The sequence below is a fragment of the Archocentrus centrarchus genome, chromosome 11 (assembly GCF_007364275.1).
Source record: "Archocentrus centrarchus isolate MPI-CPG fArcCen1 chromosome 11, fArcCen1, whole genome shotgun sequence".
In the NCBI taxonomy this organism is placed as follows: domain Eukaryota; kingdom Metazoa; phylum Chordata; class Actinopteri; order Cichliformes; family Cichlidae; genus Archocentrus; species Archocentrus centrarchus.
The window spans coordinates 25,091,413-25,107,158 of record NC_044356.1 but is presented as its reverse complement, the minus strand read 5'-3'; the positions used below and the strand labels follow the sequence as shown (position 1 = coordinate 25,107,158).

The 15,746-nt window shown below is 41.8% G+C and overlaps 1 protein-coding gene and 1 pseudogene across 2 annotated transcripts; both read left to right on the top strand.

The window, feature by feature from the left end:
* The first annotated feature begins 7,278 nt into the window (after positions 1 to 7,278).
* On the top strand, positions 7,279 to 8,938 carry LOC115788295 (SOSS complex subunit C pseudogene; annotated as a pseudogene).
* A 1,550-nt stretch (positions 8,939 to 10,488) lies between these two features.
* On the top strand, positions 10,489 to 15,349 carry LOC115788612 (leucine-rich repeat extensin-like protein 5). 2 transcript variants are annotated; one of them, XM_030741716.1, is made up of 3 exons: positions 10,489 to 10,571; positions 10,870 to 10,988; positions 12,278 to 15,349. In XM_030741716.1, exon 3 carries the CDS (start codon positions 13,310 to 13,312, stop codon positions 14,684 to 14,686), a length of 1,377 nt encoding a protein of 458 aa, XP_030597576.1. In that variant the 5' UTR covers positions 10,489 to 10,571; positions 10,870 to 10,988; positions 12,278 to 13,309; the 3' UTR covers positions 14,687 to 15,349. The 2 variants fall into 2 exon arrangements, with proteins under 2 accessions (XP_030597576.1, XP_030597577.1); XM_030741717.1 differs by lacking the exons at positions 10,489 to 10,571; positions 10,870 to 10,988 and adding an exon at positions 11,115 to 11,181.
* The last annotated feature ends 397 nt before the right edge of the window (positions 15,350 to 15,746 follow it).

Genomic DNA, 15,746 nt, shown 5'->3' with positions numbered 1-15,746 from the left:
TCCCTTTCAAAATAAACTTTTAACAATGAGCTTCATAGACCTCCAGCAATATGCTTAACATAAAAGATAAAAACATAAAGGTTATGTAGGTCTACAATACCTTAAGGCAGTAAAACCAACAAAACAAAGTTACAAAGAAAAAATACACACATTTGTCCTTCTGTCACTTCTTTCCTACCTGTAAGCTCTGGTATAGGCAAACTTTATAATACCTATACCAATAATAAAATAAAGAAAGAATCTGAAAATTGAAAAAAAAAAAGATTAGCAAGAGGATCCTCTTGGCAAACTGTGGCTGGCTCAACACAGCATGCAGACTATAATTCTGTTTTCTTAAGCTTCTGGACAGGACAGGTTTTTAAAAAGAAGAAGAAGAAATAAATAAATAATATACAAGTTAAACACACGCACACATGTATACACTATATTGCTAAAAGTATTCATTCATCCTAAACTTGCATATGAACTCGACTGACATCCCACTCTTAATCCATAAGGTTTATACTCACTCATCCATGTCTTTATGGACCTTACTTTGTGCACCGGTGTGCAGTCATGTTGGAACAGGAAGGGACCATCCCCAAACTGTTCCCACAAAGTCAGGAGCATGAAATTGTCCAAAATGTCTTGGAATGCTGAAGCATTAAGATTTCCATAATCTCCCCTCCACCACTTGGCACAATGCAGTCAGACAAGTACTGTTCTCCTGACAATCACCAAACCCAGACTTTTCCATCAGATTGCCAGATGGAGAAGCCCTTGGGTCCAGTGGCGGTGTGCTTTACACCACTGCATCCAACACTTTGCATTGAACTTGGTCATGTAAGACTTGGATGCAGCTGCTGGGCCATGGAAACCCATTCCATGAAGCTCTCTACGCACTGTTTTTGAGCTCATCTGAAGGCCACATGAAGTTTGGAGGTCTGTAGCGACTGACTCTGCAGAAAGTTGGTGACCTTTGAATTAATTTAAGGAATTTAAAGGTAATTCTATGTTGGGCTCAAGGCAGTGAAATGACTTCAATACTGGGGTAATATGTTCAAATTTCCACATACCTGTAAGGACTGCTGTATTCAAGAATGACTTGAAATTGTCTTACTGGTAATTTGGTTAATCCTGCAAATAGATTGTCTAAAGTGTCTAACCTGGTTGATATGAATGCATGAGCCAATTTCTCAGTCCATTTGAGATAAAGATTTTCTATTTTTTGATGTATTTCTTTAAGTGACAGAAAGCAGTTTTGGTGACGTTGTTAACATGATTATAAACTGAGATCACTGTCCAAAATGATGCCAAGGTTTCTGACATGCTCACTGTGTTTCAGAGAAGGGTTGACATCAGCAGCAAATGCCATCAGTACAGCTCATTAGTATGTGAACAGGGCTTAGATCATCAGAGGAAAGTGATAAGTACAGCTGTGTATCATCTGCATAAGAATGGTAGGACATATGATTCTCTATGATCTTACCAAGCAGGAGCATGTAAAGGTTAAAGAGTAATGGACCAAAGACAGACACTTGATGAAGCCCTCATTGAATTTTTACTTCTACAGATCTAAAAATATTAAGTGAAACAGAAACTTTTGTCCTCTAGATTTGATGAGAACCGATCAAGAACCCGACCTGATGATCGACAGTGTCGAAGGCAGCAGTGAAATCGAGCTGAACTGAGGCTGAAACGCTGAGTCACTGTTGATCTTCAGGTCACTGTTGACTTTAATAAAAGTTGTTTCTGTTCTGTGATTGGTTCTGAAACCTGAGTGGTATCTATTTTGAACACGGTGAGTTTAAAGGTATTCATGGGGTTGTTTACAAACAAGTTGTTCAGATGTTGTGCTGAGCAAAGAAAGATTAGAAATAGATCTATAATATCATATAGGGAGGTGTATAGCATGCAGGTGCTGTAAAGTCTACAATATCTAGTGAGAAGATCTTTTTAATATGAAAACTTCTAACTTTTCCTGAATTGATCAGATAAGAGACATGCATTTCTTGAAGTCATTTCTAAAGTATAGACACTTAAACTGAGTTTAAAAAATAGGCGGAAAAAAACAAACTTTTTTGAAGTAAAAATATAGGAAATTGAAATTAAAATGACTTTTAAGAAAGTTAGACTTCACAGGCTTAGTGGTCTGCAGAGAGCTGTTTATAATATTTAGTCAGTGATTTATAAAGCAATGAAATAAAGATTTGAACAGTTTGATAGGAATGAGATAGAGTAAAGAAAGACTTTAACTGATGAATAATTTCTTCCAGATTGGAAGAATTTACAAGTGAGAATGTAGGCATTGAGCTTGTGGAGGTAATTTGATCAGAATATGAGGCAGTGCTAGATAAATTAAGACATTAGAAATGATCTTCAGCATCATTTTATTTTTAGCAATGGAAAGAAATTAGTGTAACGTGAAGGATGCTGTGTCTACTGTGATGAACACACAAATTATTATCAGTCTGCTATTGATTCACTGCTCCCCACATGTAATGTATACCTTAAAAAGTTGCTCCAGTTGTATTTAGTGGTCCATATTTCTGATAAATATACAGTTAACAAGAGATCAGTAATACCGTCAAATAAACTTTTCCTCTAACTGCTGTGGAAATGTTCCACTGATCGACAGGTGAGACTCATGCAGATGATGTTTCTCACACACTCACTCCAAATGTCGCCCATCTCATGTTGCGATACCCTGATAATGGGTGAATATACTGATATCAGCTGATAGGACACACTGTACTGATAAAACAGGGTCAGGAGCATGGCAGAAAACAAAAAGCTGAAAAAAATGGGTCAAATCTGCAACAGGTTAAAGGAGGGCTTACCAAATTGTGTTCTTATGCTGATGAATGTAATTCAGCTGTTTTTCCAGCTTTTGTTCTGCCACCGTTCCTGTTGAGTTTTTTTTTTACAGTACAAACTTTACACATCGTACATCTATGGTTACTTCACTAATTTATTACTAATTTATTTTAGTTGAAATTATTTCTATTGTGCTGCTAAAATCTCTGCAGAAGTGAAAAAAGTGCATTCATGGATAGAGTGATCCATACAGTGGACACAACCTCTCAAACAATAAAATAAATAACAAATACTGTAACAGTTTATTGTACCATAGTTACTGTTGGAGGCTAACCCATCACTGCACATTGGTTGGATTTCTTTTAGAAACATGAGACATATTCTTGAAAGCTTGAAAAGGATTACACAACCCAATGAGCTGGTTTACTGGTTGCATTGTATCGCGCAATAACCATATTTTTGTACCACTTTTTAAACTGCTGGGATATTGCTTCAGTTCACAGCTTCACTCTGCAGAAAAAGATGCAAAAATGTCTCAGTGTCATACCGATGCAGGGATGTTCTAAGTTTAATTTCCTTCTTAAATTGTATCACCCATCACCTAATATCACTTAATAATTTTAGAATACTTTTAGAAAGTAGATTGTTTATTGCTTTATGTGTGATGTGGCAGAAGTGATTTTAATGTTTTGTAGGTTTAATAAATATTTGTAAATATTTAATATTTTTTATAATAAATATTTGTATTGCATGCTTTTATTGTTTGGTTTTTACTTCCTGCCACATCCATCAGGGGAATGGGCAACACCTGCTGGGGCATTTTTATAAAGACTGGAGGAGCAAGCAGAGGAGAAAGCAGCAACACGGGGCTGCAGAGAGGACACACTGGGAAACAGAAAAAGAATGGACTCAAACCAAAGGAAAGAGGAGAACCGGCAGAGGTGACACCCCGATGGCCATGGGAGAAAGCAACAATGGACTTCCTAAGTGTGGTGAAGAAAATAAAAACAAACTGATTGTTGCAATTACCATAGGGAGGTGGAGACTGTACAAAGGGGATTTTCTGAGTTTGCCGTGTTTTTAATGTTTTAGTTTTTTAATAAATGGCATGCTTTTCACCTACTCATTGGTTGCCTTTTTTAAGCTGCTGTCTGCCTGATTTGCTTGAACCGTTCCCCCCTGCACATAACACATACATAACTCATGCAGGATGAAAATCAACCAGATCAGTGAATTTTTTTGATTTTAAGAATAGCAGATTTGTATGATCTCTATATATCCAGTTTTATGGATTATCCTTATGGCCCTTTTTTGCAAAATGGATAATGATGATAGTAAGCATTGATTAGTATTGCTCCAAACCTCTGCACAGTAATTCAAATATAGTAAGTAGTGTAGATATATATATATATATATATATATATATATATATATATATATATATATATATATATATATATATATATATAATGGTAGAGAGGGAGGCTAGATAAATACGACCCCAATTCCTAAAAGTTGGTATGCTGTGTGCAATGCTTTGTAAATGTCATAATAAACCCGCATTTTATTTGCAACAGAATTTAGGAAACATATCAAATTCGGCAGTGGCAGTGGAGCAGTGGGTAGGCGCTTGCCTTGCAGCTGGAGGGTTGCCTGTTCGGGCCCCTGTCCGTGTGCTGCGTTGAGTCCTTGGGCATGACACTTAAACCACATTGCCTAACAGTAGCGCCGGTCTCTGGCTGCGTGACTGCAGATGCTCGTCTCTGGATGAGTGTTCTGGAACAATCATTTCATTGTGTGCACAATGACAATGAGTTAAATCTAACATTTTAAACTGAGAAAAAAATGTTATTTTGAATTTTAAGGCAGCAGCACATCTCAAATAAGCTGTGACAGGGCCTTGTTTACTGCTGTGTAGCATCCCTTTTTCTTTTAACAACAGTCTGTAAATATCTGGGAACTGAAGAGAGCAGCTGCTGGATTTTTGGGAGAGGAATACTGTCCTAAACCCTGCCCTGATGCTCCAATATAGGAAAGATTCTAGGTGATCAACAGTCATGAGTCATGTTTGCTGTATTTTTCATTTCATGATGCTTCAAATGTTTTTAGTTGTTGAAACCTCTGGACTGCAGGTAGGCCAGTTCTGCACTCAAACTCTGCTACTATGAAGCTATGTTGTAATAGATGCTATGTTGTAATAGATGCAGTATGCGGTTAAGCATCATCTGAAATATGTAAGATCTTCCCTGAAAAAGACGTCTGGTTAAGAGCATATGTTGCTCTAAAATCTGTATACACCTTCCACCGGGAGGCAGATCAGGAAGAAGGGACTTCTCTGGAAAATGCACTGGCAGCCAACAGTGGAGGTGGAGCTTGTCAAGAGGACATGGTGGGGGCCAATAATGAAGGAGGTGAGTAACCCTCAGGAGAAGATGAAGGAAGCAGAGTTTCTCTGGAGGCCTGGCTCGAGGTCAGCGATGGTAAGGCAGGACAGAAGCCTGGCAGTTGGTGGCAGAGCCCGAGGCTCTGTGAGCAGCTGGCCAAAGCAGGGCGCTTGGCCAGCAGTGGCAATGCAGCCCCTCTGGAGGCCAGGCAGGCGGCTCAGGAATGACAGTTACAGGCTTCTTGGGTTCTGGCTCTGGTTCAGACCCTCTAAAGGCTCTGGCTGTTGGGGCACCAGTGCCTGGGACTACACAGGTCTCACTGGACACTCAAGCTGGGGCTGTGCCGATCTTTTCTCAGTAGGACGTGATGCTGGTGGGAATTATGATGCACTATTTAGTTATTTTGCATTATATTTAACCATTAAATGCTCCACTCACCAATGTCTTGCTGTTTTTCTTTTCTCATCTTTTTTCTTCTTTCTACTCCCAGAAGGATAACGCCTCTTCATTTTTCATGGACTGGCATCAGTCATTAGGTTTGTTTAAACTGAATCATGAACACCATTTGCAATAGGAGTGAGTGGAATCAGGTGGCCCCTCTTAGGGAGGTCAGGTCTCTCTCTCATTGCCACTGCTGTGGTTTAAAATTTGTCTCCCATCGGCAGCCCACTACTGGTCTGGACCCCCACGCAGGCCAGTAGTGGGCTGCCGATGGGAGTGCCAAAATGAAATAAATAAATAAATCTTTAAATAAATGGCCCATAGTGCTCACCTCTGTGGCGATGAAATGTTTTAGAGACTCATCACCTCGTCACTGCCCACCACCCTCAACCCACTACAGTTTGCATACCAGCCAAACAGATCCACAGATGATGCCATAACCTTCCTCCTCCACAAGACCCTTTCCCATGTGGACACCGGTAAGGGGAACTATGTGAGAGTGCTGTTTGTAGATTACAGCTCAGCATTCAACACCATAGTTCCCTCCAGGCTGGTCTCTAAGCTGCTGGACCTGGGCCTGGGCCCATCCCTGTGCAGGTGGGTTCACAGCTTCCTGACCAGCAGACCACAGGTGGTACGAGTGGGTCACCTCACCTCATCCTCCCTCACCCTCAACACCAGATCCCCCCAGGGCTGTGTGCTCAGCCCTCTGCTGTACTTGCTGTACACCCACGACTGCGAGGCCACATCAGAGTCCAACGTCATCATAAAGTTTGCTGACGACACAGCTGTTGTGGGACTAATCTCCCACAATGAAGAGACAGCCTACAGGAGGGAGGTCTCCCGCTTGGAGTAGTGGTGCCGGGAGAACCAAATTCTGCTTAATGTCAGCAAAACAAAGGAACTGATCGTGGACTTCAGCAGGAAGCAGCATAGGGACTACCATCCACTTCCCATCAGGCGTGCTGAGGTGGAAAGAGTGGACACTTTCAAATAGCTGGGAGTGACAACCTCACGGGACCACCTGTCCTGGACTCATCACATTAAGGTCAATGTGAAGAAGGCCAGACAGCATCTCCTCAGGCTGGCGTTACCACTGCCTGAGGACTAAGACTGAAAGGTTGAAGAAGAGCTTTTATTCACAAGCCATCCTTCTGCTCAACTCTGAACCCTAAACTGGACAATTATGCACAATGTAAATTATTATATTATTCTATGTATAGTGTGTAGTGTGAATTACTTATTTGTATTCTTATTTATATATTTTTTTACTACTTAATTAAATGTTTAATGACGTATTTAGTTATTACATTTTGGCACACTGGATTTTCCAGTGTAACACTATTGAAACCCAGTTTGACAGCCTGGCCAGCGATTCATAGTGAACTGATCCCATCTAGTGTCCGATCTTTGATGGTACCACCTGTTTGATAGCGGTTATGTTGGTTTCATTTCACAAATTACAGCAAAATTATAGCCTTTTACTACAGTTATAAGTGGCGACTTGTAAAGTGGTTCACAATATTATATTTTTATTTTTATCAAATAATATTTTCTTCTTTGTACATTTCATACAAACAGTTGCTTATTTCCGTGTTGCGATGAAATGATAAAAAACTGGTTTAGGTTCCGTGAACTTTTATTTTGAAAGGGGAACTGTCAGCCGGACGTTTTTCAGGTCGTATTGCTGGCGGGAGCGTTTCATTCCTATTCCTAAGGTATAGCGGGGCATATTCAGTGTTTCTCCACAGTGAAGACGTTCAGATAATCACACACCATTAAGAAGCAATCCCGACAGTCAGCTTTATGCGCCTCGTGGACTTGTGAGACCCGTGTTTGCTAATTGCTAAGCTAACATGGCTGCTAACCCGCCAGGTTTTCAGAACAAGACCCGTGTGGCCATCCTGGCGGAGCTGGACAAGGAGAAGAGGCGGCTGCTGCAGAGCCAGTCCATGAACAGCCCCGGAACCAACATCCCGCTGTCGTCCAGGCCCAGCCTGAAGGAGGTGAGGGACAGCGCGGAGCAGCAGCACATCGCCGCCCAGCAGAAGGCTGCCCTGCAGCACGCTCACGTCCATTCCTCCGGCTTCTTCATCACTCAGGACTCCTCCTTTGGGAACCTCATCCTCCCGGTGCTCCCCCGGCTGGAGCCCGACTTCTGACTCTGAATACTGACCCAACCGCGGTCCAACTGGACAGTGACATTTAAGCTGCCATTTTCCTCCATTTTACCCGCTCTTATAGAGTAATTGATCCGATGATGATTAACCTGATACTAGAGACTAAAACATCTCACTGACTGAAATGATTCTACTTTATTTCTCTGATCATTATTATGTTTCACCGCACTGATGATGGCGACTTGAACCTGTTGTCTGATCAGTCCTGTGTGTCAGACATGCAAACAGGATTAAGCATCTGCCGCTAGAATAAGAGCTGATATGTGGAATCTGATTAAATGTGATGCTCACATCCACAAGAGGCAGAAAATAGCCAAGAAAAGGGGTGTGTAAAGCACATTTCGGGAATTGTATGTCTACAAGAGTGGAAAACCAGATAAATGTAGTTACCCAAAGCCCCAGAAGAGCCTGAAAACCCCCAGGGTTACTGCAATAAGTGCATCATCAGCTGATCTTGTTGCTGGTATTTTAAACCTATTTTATTTTAATTTGAGTCATTTTTTTCCTTGTGTTGAGTTTACACATTTCAGAGTAATATTAACAGCACATTTCAGCCCAGAGGTACTGAATAGTTTATGAATGTCTGGGCTAATAATTGAACTGTTTGATCTGTGTGCACAACAGTTGTTCACCCCGAAGCTCTCAACAGGTTACCTCTATGGAGGAATGTGAGATAAGTGTAAATAAATAATTATGACAGAATGTGTTTAATTCAAGTATTGAATTCTGCATTTCTATAGATCTTTAGATTGACCGTTTTATTGCTAACATTCAAACTGAAAAAAAAAAAAATGTAAACAGAAGAAAACAAAGTAAAAAGTATATAACTATGTACCACACCATTTACATGATGGAAAAGGAGCAAGATGATGGTTACACTTATTTAATTCTACCCTCTTAATACTATTTAATTATTTATGATGTCAGTGTTCATCGATCAGCCAAAATAGATGTATAACCATATACGAGTCCACACACACACACACACACAGACTACACACATAAAACTATATAAATGTCACAAACCAAAAAAACCAAGCTGTATTTTTACAATGAACTATACAGCCTGTAATTAACACCCCTCTACATCCTTGTACCATGACAATGATCTCTTTATATTTGTTTTTAAACAGTTATGTTTGGATATTATTGTAATTTCACACTTAAACTACTTTATGGATATAGAAAAATGTCTTCTAGTGTACTCCTTACATTGTAACTGCTGTCTGTCCCACTAAAAATTCATAGATTACTGGTAGTGAATTGTTTCTTACATTATACATTAGTAGTGTTTTGAGGTCCACATGATCAAAGAATTTACAATTTTTATAAGTAATAATTTTATATCATAACATTAAATAATTTGTGTTTTTTTTTAATTTGCCCCCCCCCCCCCCCCCCCCCCCCTTCAAAAAAAATGATTTCAAACTTTTGAATAGACAGAAGATGACAGAATCATGCATGCAGCAGACTCAGACTGTGACTGCTGATTCTGGACTCTGCATTTCTTGAAGCTTCAGCATTTTGACTGCAGCCACACTGATTTTGGTAGAACCAGACGTGACCACATTTGAACAAGATGGTAGGGCACTAAGTTATCAACTAGGTTTAGTTAAAGAAAAAAAATGCAGGGGTGCTTTTGTCATAATAACCATAGAAACCAACTCTAATATTTCTATAATAAAGAAAAAATGGAAAATGACAAGGCCAAAACAGGGGGGAATACGTTTTTTGGGAAATGGCTCACATAAAGAGCAGCATAATTCTTTATTATTCTAGTAAAAGATAAACAGTTGATCTGAAGGAGCCTGCACAGAGTGGCCAACATTTCTAAATAACATTTTTAAACCAGGGCAGCACGGTGGTGTGGTGGTTAGCACTGTTGATTCACAGCTACAGTGCTAAGCTTGGTTTGAATCCACTTTGGCCCGGGCCTTTCTGTGTGGAGTTTGTATGTTCTCATGTTCTTCTTGTGTGGGTTTTCTCCAGGTACTCCAGTTTCCTTCCACAGTCCAAAGACATGGGGTTAGGTTAACTGGCGATTCTAAATTGCCCAAAGGTGTGGATGTGAGTGTAACTGGTTGTCTGTCTCTCTGTATTAGCCCTGTGACAGACTGGTGATCTGTACAGGATATATGCTGCATTTCACTCTAAGACAGCTGGGATAGGCTCATTTATTGAGCAATAAAATATTCATTAAGCTATTAATAAGCACTGAAGTGTATTAAAATTTTCAAATTCTTTTTTTTTTTTTTTGCCACTGTTCTCTTCCATGAGCAGTGGTGGCTTGAGGGACCCCAGTAGCACTCCTGTTATTTCCTTTTATTTAAAAAAAAAAAAACATTTTTAATTACTGCAATACATGAACATAAACTTGTGAACAATATGTTTTCATAATTGCTGCTTTTCTTTTGAGTCCTCTTATGCATATCAGTAAAATGTCCAGGATGATGTGGAGATAAAATCATTTCATCAGTGCACTTCCAGGACCCTGAAAAGTGTGGCTAAATATTGATCCAAAGGTCTTACTAAAGATCAACTGATATGTGTGTGATAGAAAGTGGGTAAACTACTTAAAACAGCCACTGTGACCAATGCTGCAGTGCAGAAGAACCAACAGCTGCTGAGGGCTTCAAGGGCTTATTGTTAAATTGAATGAAATTTTGGAATTCTGCTCTGAGTGGCAGCTATTGTGACGTCACAGGAGAACTAAGGCATATCTGCAGGAAGACAGAATTCTGCTCTCAGTTGTGGATCCACCTTTGGAGAGGTAAGCCCACTCTGCTGACAGGATAACGCTGTTTTTACTTACCTTTTCTGTTTAATCTAACTAAATTGTGCTGGTCAAATACTAAAATTACTTTGCTAGCATTGTTTTTCCATGTAAAAAGGAAAATATCACCTTTTGCTGTAGTCAGATTAATGAAGTGCAAAGTTACATTTTGATTGAAAATTTGATGTTGATACTTTTCCACAATGTAAAAAAATCAGTAAAAATACAGGACAGTGTGCTGTATAAATATAAAGGCATTAGTTATTTACAGGAGTTTTTGGTATTTCTTCTACAGTGCATTGCAGGAGCAAGAAACACGAAAGGAGGGAAAGTTAGAGGGAGGGCAGCCGTTACATTGACAGGCTTCACTTGGAATGTGGACTCTGGAGCTGCAGAAACTGCTTCGCGATTCAGGTTTGATTTGACTTAAACGTTATAGTTTAGTGAATATTAAAATTATTCGTGGCTATAAAACCACTACTTTTGGCCTCTGGTGGCCGGACAAAGACCAGTATTCTCTTGGGGTTTACACACCTGTAACTACTAGCTAGCTAACAAGCTAAATACAGTGAAAACTAGGTAAAGAGAGCTTCATGTTCCTACTGAGGTAATGACAGGAATGAATAATTTGGGATTCTAATGTAAATTTTACAATAAACCTTATGTTTTGAATTACCTTTATTTTACACTTTTAATGGTTTCAGGCAGAATTAAACTCGCCCCGATTTTTGCCTCAGACATTCCTAACCGATGATGCTAACAAATGCTAATGTTGGGTCGTTAAAGTAAACTTAAAGTAGCTGACCAGCGTAGACTAGTTTGCTGGTTAACAGCCTACAATGATAAGTTAATTGAAATGAAATTTTGTACTCAGCACTATTATCATTATGCCCATGTTGTAGCCCATAAAAAGGTTTAGCTAATAACTGCAGACATACACCTTTAGCCTTTATGTAACTGCCAACTGTAAGCAGAGATATTTGTCTTCAATATTCAGATCATTAGAGATTATTTGAAAAATAACAGTTATTACCAAATGAAGCAATCTAAATCTGGCACTGGAATCACACACTTACCATAAAGACTGTGAGTTCATATATTGGCTGTTTAGTAATTTTATCATGAGACATTACATTAGTCTGTGGATGCTGTCATTTTTTAGTTTAGATTTTGAGTTGAAGAAAACAAAGGGGTGAAAGGAACTGCCTGTTAATGGTAATACACACAGAATTTTCCATTTTACTATTAATGGAAGTATCCGTTATTTGTACAGAACATATACTGTAAATAAATGGAATTTTCCATTTTATAATTGAAGTAAATGCCCATAAGTAGTATGGAGGGTATGCTGTAAAAATCTACAGATTTTTCCATTTTACCATTTATGCAAAGGTCAATGAAAATTACCAGGACATTTCCTGTTTTTCTACAGATTTTTTTTTTAAGTGGGCTTAAAAGAAGCCTTTTTTTCCACTCTGCATTTGTTAATGTCATGGTCATGTGTACAGTGAAAGTGTTACAGAGTCATAATATATGATATAAAACAGTCTGTTGTAGAGTGTGTTGTGCATGAACATTTTAAAATGCAAAATAAAATAATTTGTGGCAAATATATATCGTCAGGAAACCCTGTCTTTAACAACATTTGAATCTGTTTAAAGCATGTAAACTTTTCCTAAATTGTACTGCCTTTGTAATTCCAGGTAACATAAGAGAAGCAGGCAGAAACAACGAGGAGCTGGCTGGACCACATCAGAGAGCAGAACAGATAAAGTACCACCTTCTCTTTCCATCTTCTTTCCTTCTTTTTTCATCCCTTCCGCCATCTCTCTTCCATCCTTCCTTCCTTCCTCTTTGCATCTCTTTCTCTTTATGTTTCTCATTAGCTCTTTCTCCCTCCCTTCCAGTATTCTCCCCTTTCTCCCTCCTTCCCTCTTTTCCTCCCCTCCTAACTTCTTCCTTTTATCACCCTTTTACTCCCTATCTACTTTACTGTCTTCCTCCCTCCCTTTGTATTGCCCTGCCTATCTTCTTTGACCCTGTCCCTCTCTATCACCCTCTTGTTGTGACTCTCTTTATCTGCCACTGTCCCTCACTTAATCCCTCCCTCTCTCCCTGTATCCCTCACTCTGTGTCCCTCTTTATGTTCTTCTTCATCTCCCTCTCTTACTCCCTCTTTTTCTCCCACCCTCCCTATGTCCCACCCTCTCCCTATGTCCATTTTTTATCTCCCTCGCTCCCTCGCTCCCTCTTTCCCACCATGTCCCTCTTTATTTCCCTTCGTATGTCCCTCCCTGCTTCTATGTCCCTCTTTATCTCCCTCCCCATGTCCTTCCCTCTCTATCACCCTCCCAATATCCCTCCCTCTCCTTGTGACTCTCTTTATCTGCCACTGTCCCTCACTTAATCCCTCCCTCTCTCCCTATGTCCTTTCCTCTATGTCCCTCCCTATGTCCCACCCTCTCCCTATGTTCGTTTTTTATCTCCCTCGCTCCCTCTTTCCCTCCATGTCCTCTGTATTTCCATCTATAACCCTATCTATAACCATGTTTACCCCTCCCTATGTCCTTCTTCATTTCCTTCCCTCCCTCACTATTTCCCTCCCACAATATCCCCCCTCTCCTTGTGACTCTCTTTATCTTCCACTGTCTCTCACTTAATCCCTCCCTTTCTCCCTTTGTCCTTCCCTCTCCCTATGTTCATCTTTTTCTCCCTCTTTCCCTCCCTCTCCCCCTATGTCCCTTCCTCTCCCTGTGTCCCTCTTTTTCTCCCTCCTTCCCTCCCTCTGTTACTATGTCCTTTCCTCTCCCAGTGTCCTACTTTATCTCCCTCCTTCTCCCCATTTCCCCTTATATTTCCACCCCTCCCTCCCTCCCTCTCCATGTCCTTCCCTCTCTCCCTATGTCCGTCTTTCTCCCACATTCTCTCCCTCCCCATATCCCTTCCTCTCTTTATCTCCCTCTTTCCTTCCCTCTACCCCATGTCCCTCCCTCTCCTTTCCTCCCCATGTCTTCCTGTCTCTCCCTATGTCCTTCGCTCTATGTCCCTCTTTATCTGCCTGCCCATGTCCTTTCCTTTCTACCTATGTCCCTCTTTCCCCCTCCCTTTGTCCCTCTTTATTTCTCTCCCTCCTTATGGCCCTGCTTATATTCCTTTTTATCCCTCTCCCTGTCATTTTATATCTCCCCTCCCATGTCCCTCCCTGTGTCGCTCTATGTCTCCCTCCCTCCTCCTGTGTCCCCCTTTATGGCCCTCCTTCTTTTCCTATGTTCCCCGTAATCTCCCTCCCCATGTCCTCCTCTCTCTCCCTATCCCCCTCCCTCTCTTCCCATGTCCTTTGCTCTCTGCCTATCTCCCTCGCTCCCTACCTATGTCCCAACCTCCCTTCCTCCCTATCTCACCATGTCCCTGTCTATCTCTCTCCCTCTCTTCCCATGTCATTTGTTCTCTCCCTATGTGCCTCTTTATCTCCCTCCCTCCCCTATATCCCCTCCCTGTCCCCGTGCCCTTCTTTATCTCCCTCACTTCCTCTCCATGTCCCTCTTTATCGCCCTCCCTCTCTCCCTATGAGGGACGGACATAGTGAAGGACATCTCCCTCTCTCCCCATGTCCTTCCTTCTCTCCCTATTTTCCTCTTTATCTTCTTCCCTGTCTGTCCTTCACGTTTTCTTTTTCACTCGTTATATCCCTCCCTCCATCTCCTTACTTCTTTCCAAACCTTTTTATTTCTTCCTCTTTATGTTCCTCATTGGCTCCCTCCCTTCCCGTCTTCCACCTTTTATCCCTCCCTCCCTCCCTCCCTCCCTCTCTTGGTACTGAGCTTCCTCTTTTCCTCCAATTCCTCCCTGCCTGTCTTCCTCCTCCTCCCTTTCTTCCTCCCTATTTCCCTCCCTCTATGTCCCTGTTTATATATCACCCTGTCCCTCCCTTCTTCCCATTTCCCTCCCTCCCTGTGTCCCTCCTTATGTCCCTCTTTATCTTCCACTCTCCCTGTGTTCCTTTATATCTCCCCTCCCATGTCCCTCCCTCTCTCCCCATGTTCCTCTTTATCTCCCTCCGTCTTCCTGTGTCCCTCTCTGTCACCCTCCCAATATCCCCCCTCTCCTTGTGACTCTCTTTATCTTCCACTGTCCCTCACTTAATCCCTCCCTTTCTCCCTTTGTCCTTCCCTCTCCCTATGTTCATCTTTTTCTCCCTCTTTCCCTCCCTCTCCCCCTATGTCCCTTCCTCTCCCTGTGTCCCTCTTTTTCTCCCTCCTTCCCTCCCTCTGTTACTATGTCCTTTCCTCTCCCAGTGTCCTACTTTATCTCCCTCCTTCTCCCCATTTCCCCTCATATTTCCACCCCTCCCTCCCTCCCTCTCCATGTTCCTCGCCCTACCTATATTCCTTCCTCTCTCTCTGTGTCCCTCTTTATCTCCCTCCCTTCCTGTCTATGTCTGTCCCTCTCTATGTCCCTCTTTATCTCCCTCCCCATGTCCTTCCCTCTCTCCCTATGTCCATATTTCTCCCTCTTCTCCCTCCCCATGTCCCTTCCTCTCCTTATCTCCCTCTTTAGCTCCCTCTTTCCTTCCCTCTACCCCATGTCCCTCCCTTTCCTTCCCTTCCCATGTCCTTTCCTGTCTGCCTATCTCCCTCACTATGTCCCAACCTCCCTATCTCACCATGTCCTTGTCTATCTCCCTCCCTCTCTTCCCATGCCCTTTATTCTCTCCCTATGTCCCTCTTTATCTCCCCCCTCCCTATCTCCCTCCCACCCCATGTCCATCTTTCTCCCTCTTTCTCTCCCTCCCCATATCCCTTCCTCTCCTTGTCTCCCTCTTTAGCTCCCTATCTCCTTCCCTCAACCCCATGTCCCTCCCTCTCCTTCCCTCCCCATGTCTTCCTGTCTCTCCCTTTGTCCTTCCCTCTGTGTCCCTCTTTATCTCCCTGCCCATGTCCTTTCCTTTCTACCTCTCTCTCTGTCCTTTTTTATCTCCCTCCCTCCTTATATCCCACCATCTCCCAGTGTCCCATTTTATCTCCCTTCCTTCCTCTCTATGTCCCTTCTTTTCCCTATGTCCCTCTATATTGCCCTCCTTCTCTCCCTCTTTCCCTCCCTCCCTCCCTATTTCCCTCCCTCTCTACCCCCCCCTATATCCCTCTTTATCTCCCTCCTTCCCTCCCTGTATGT

What these genes read in the sequence shown, in the direction of transcription:
- LOC115788612 (XM_030741716.1), top strand. Translation starts at nt 13,310, where the DNA reads ATGTCCCTTCCTCTCCCTGTGTCCCTCTTTTTCTCCCTCCTTCCCTCC.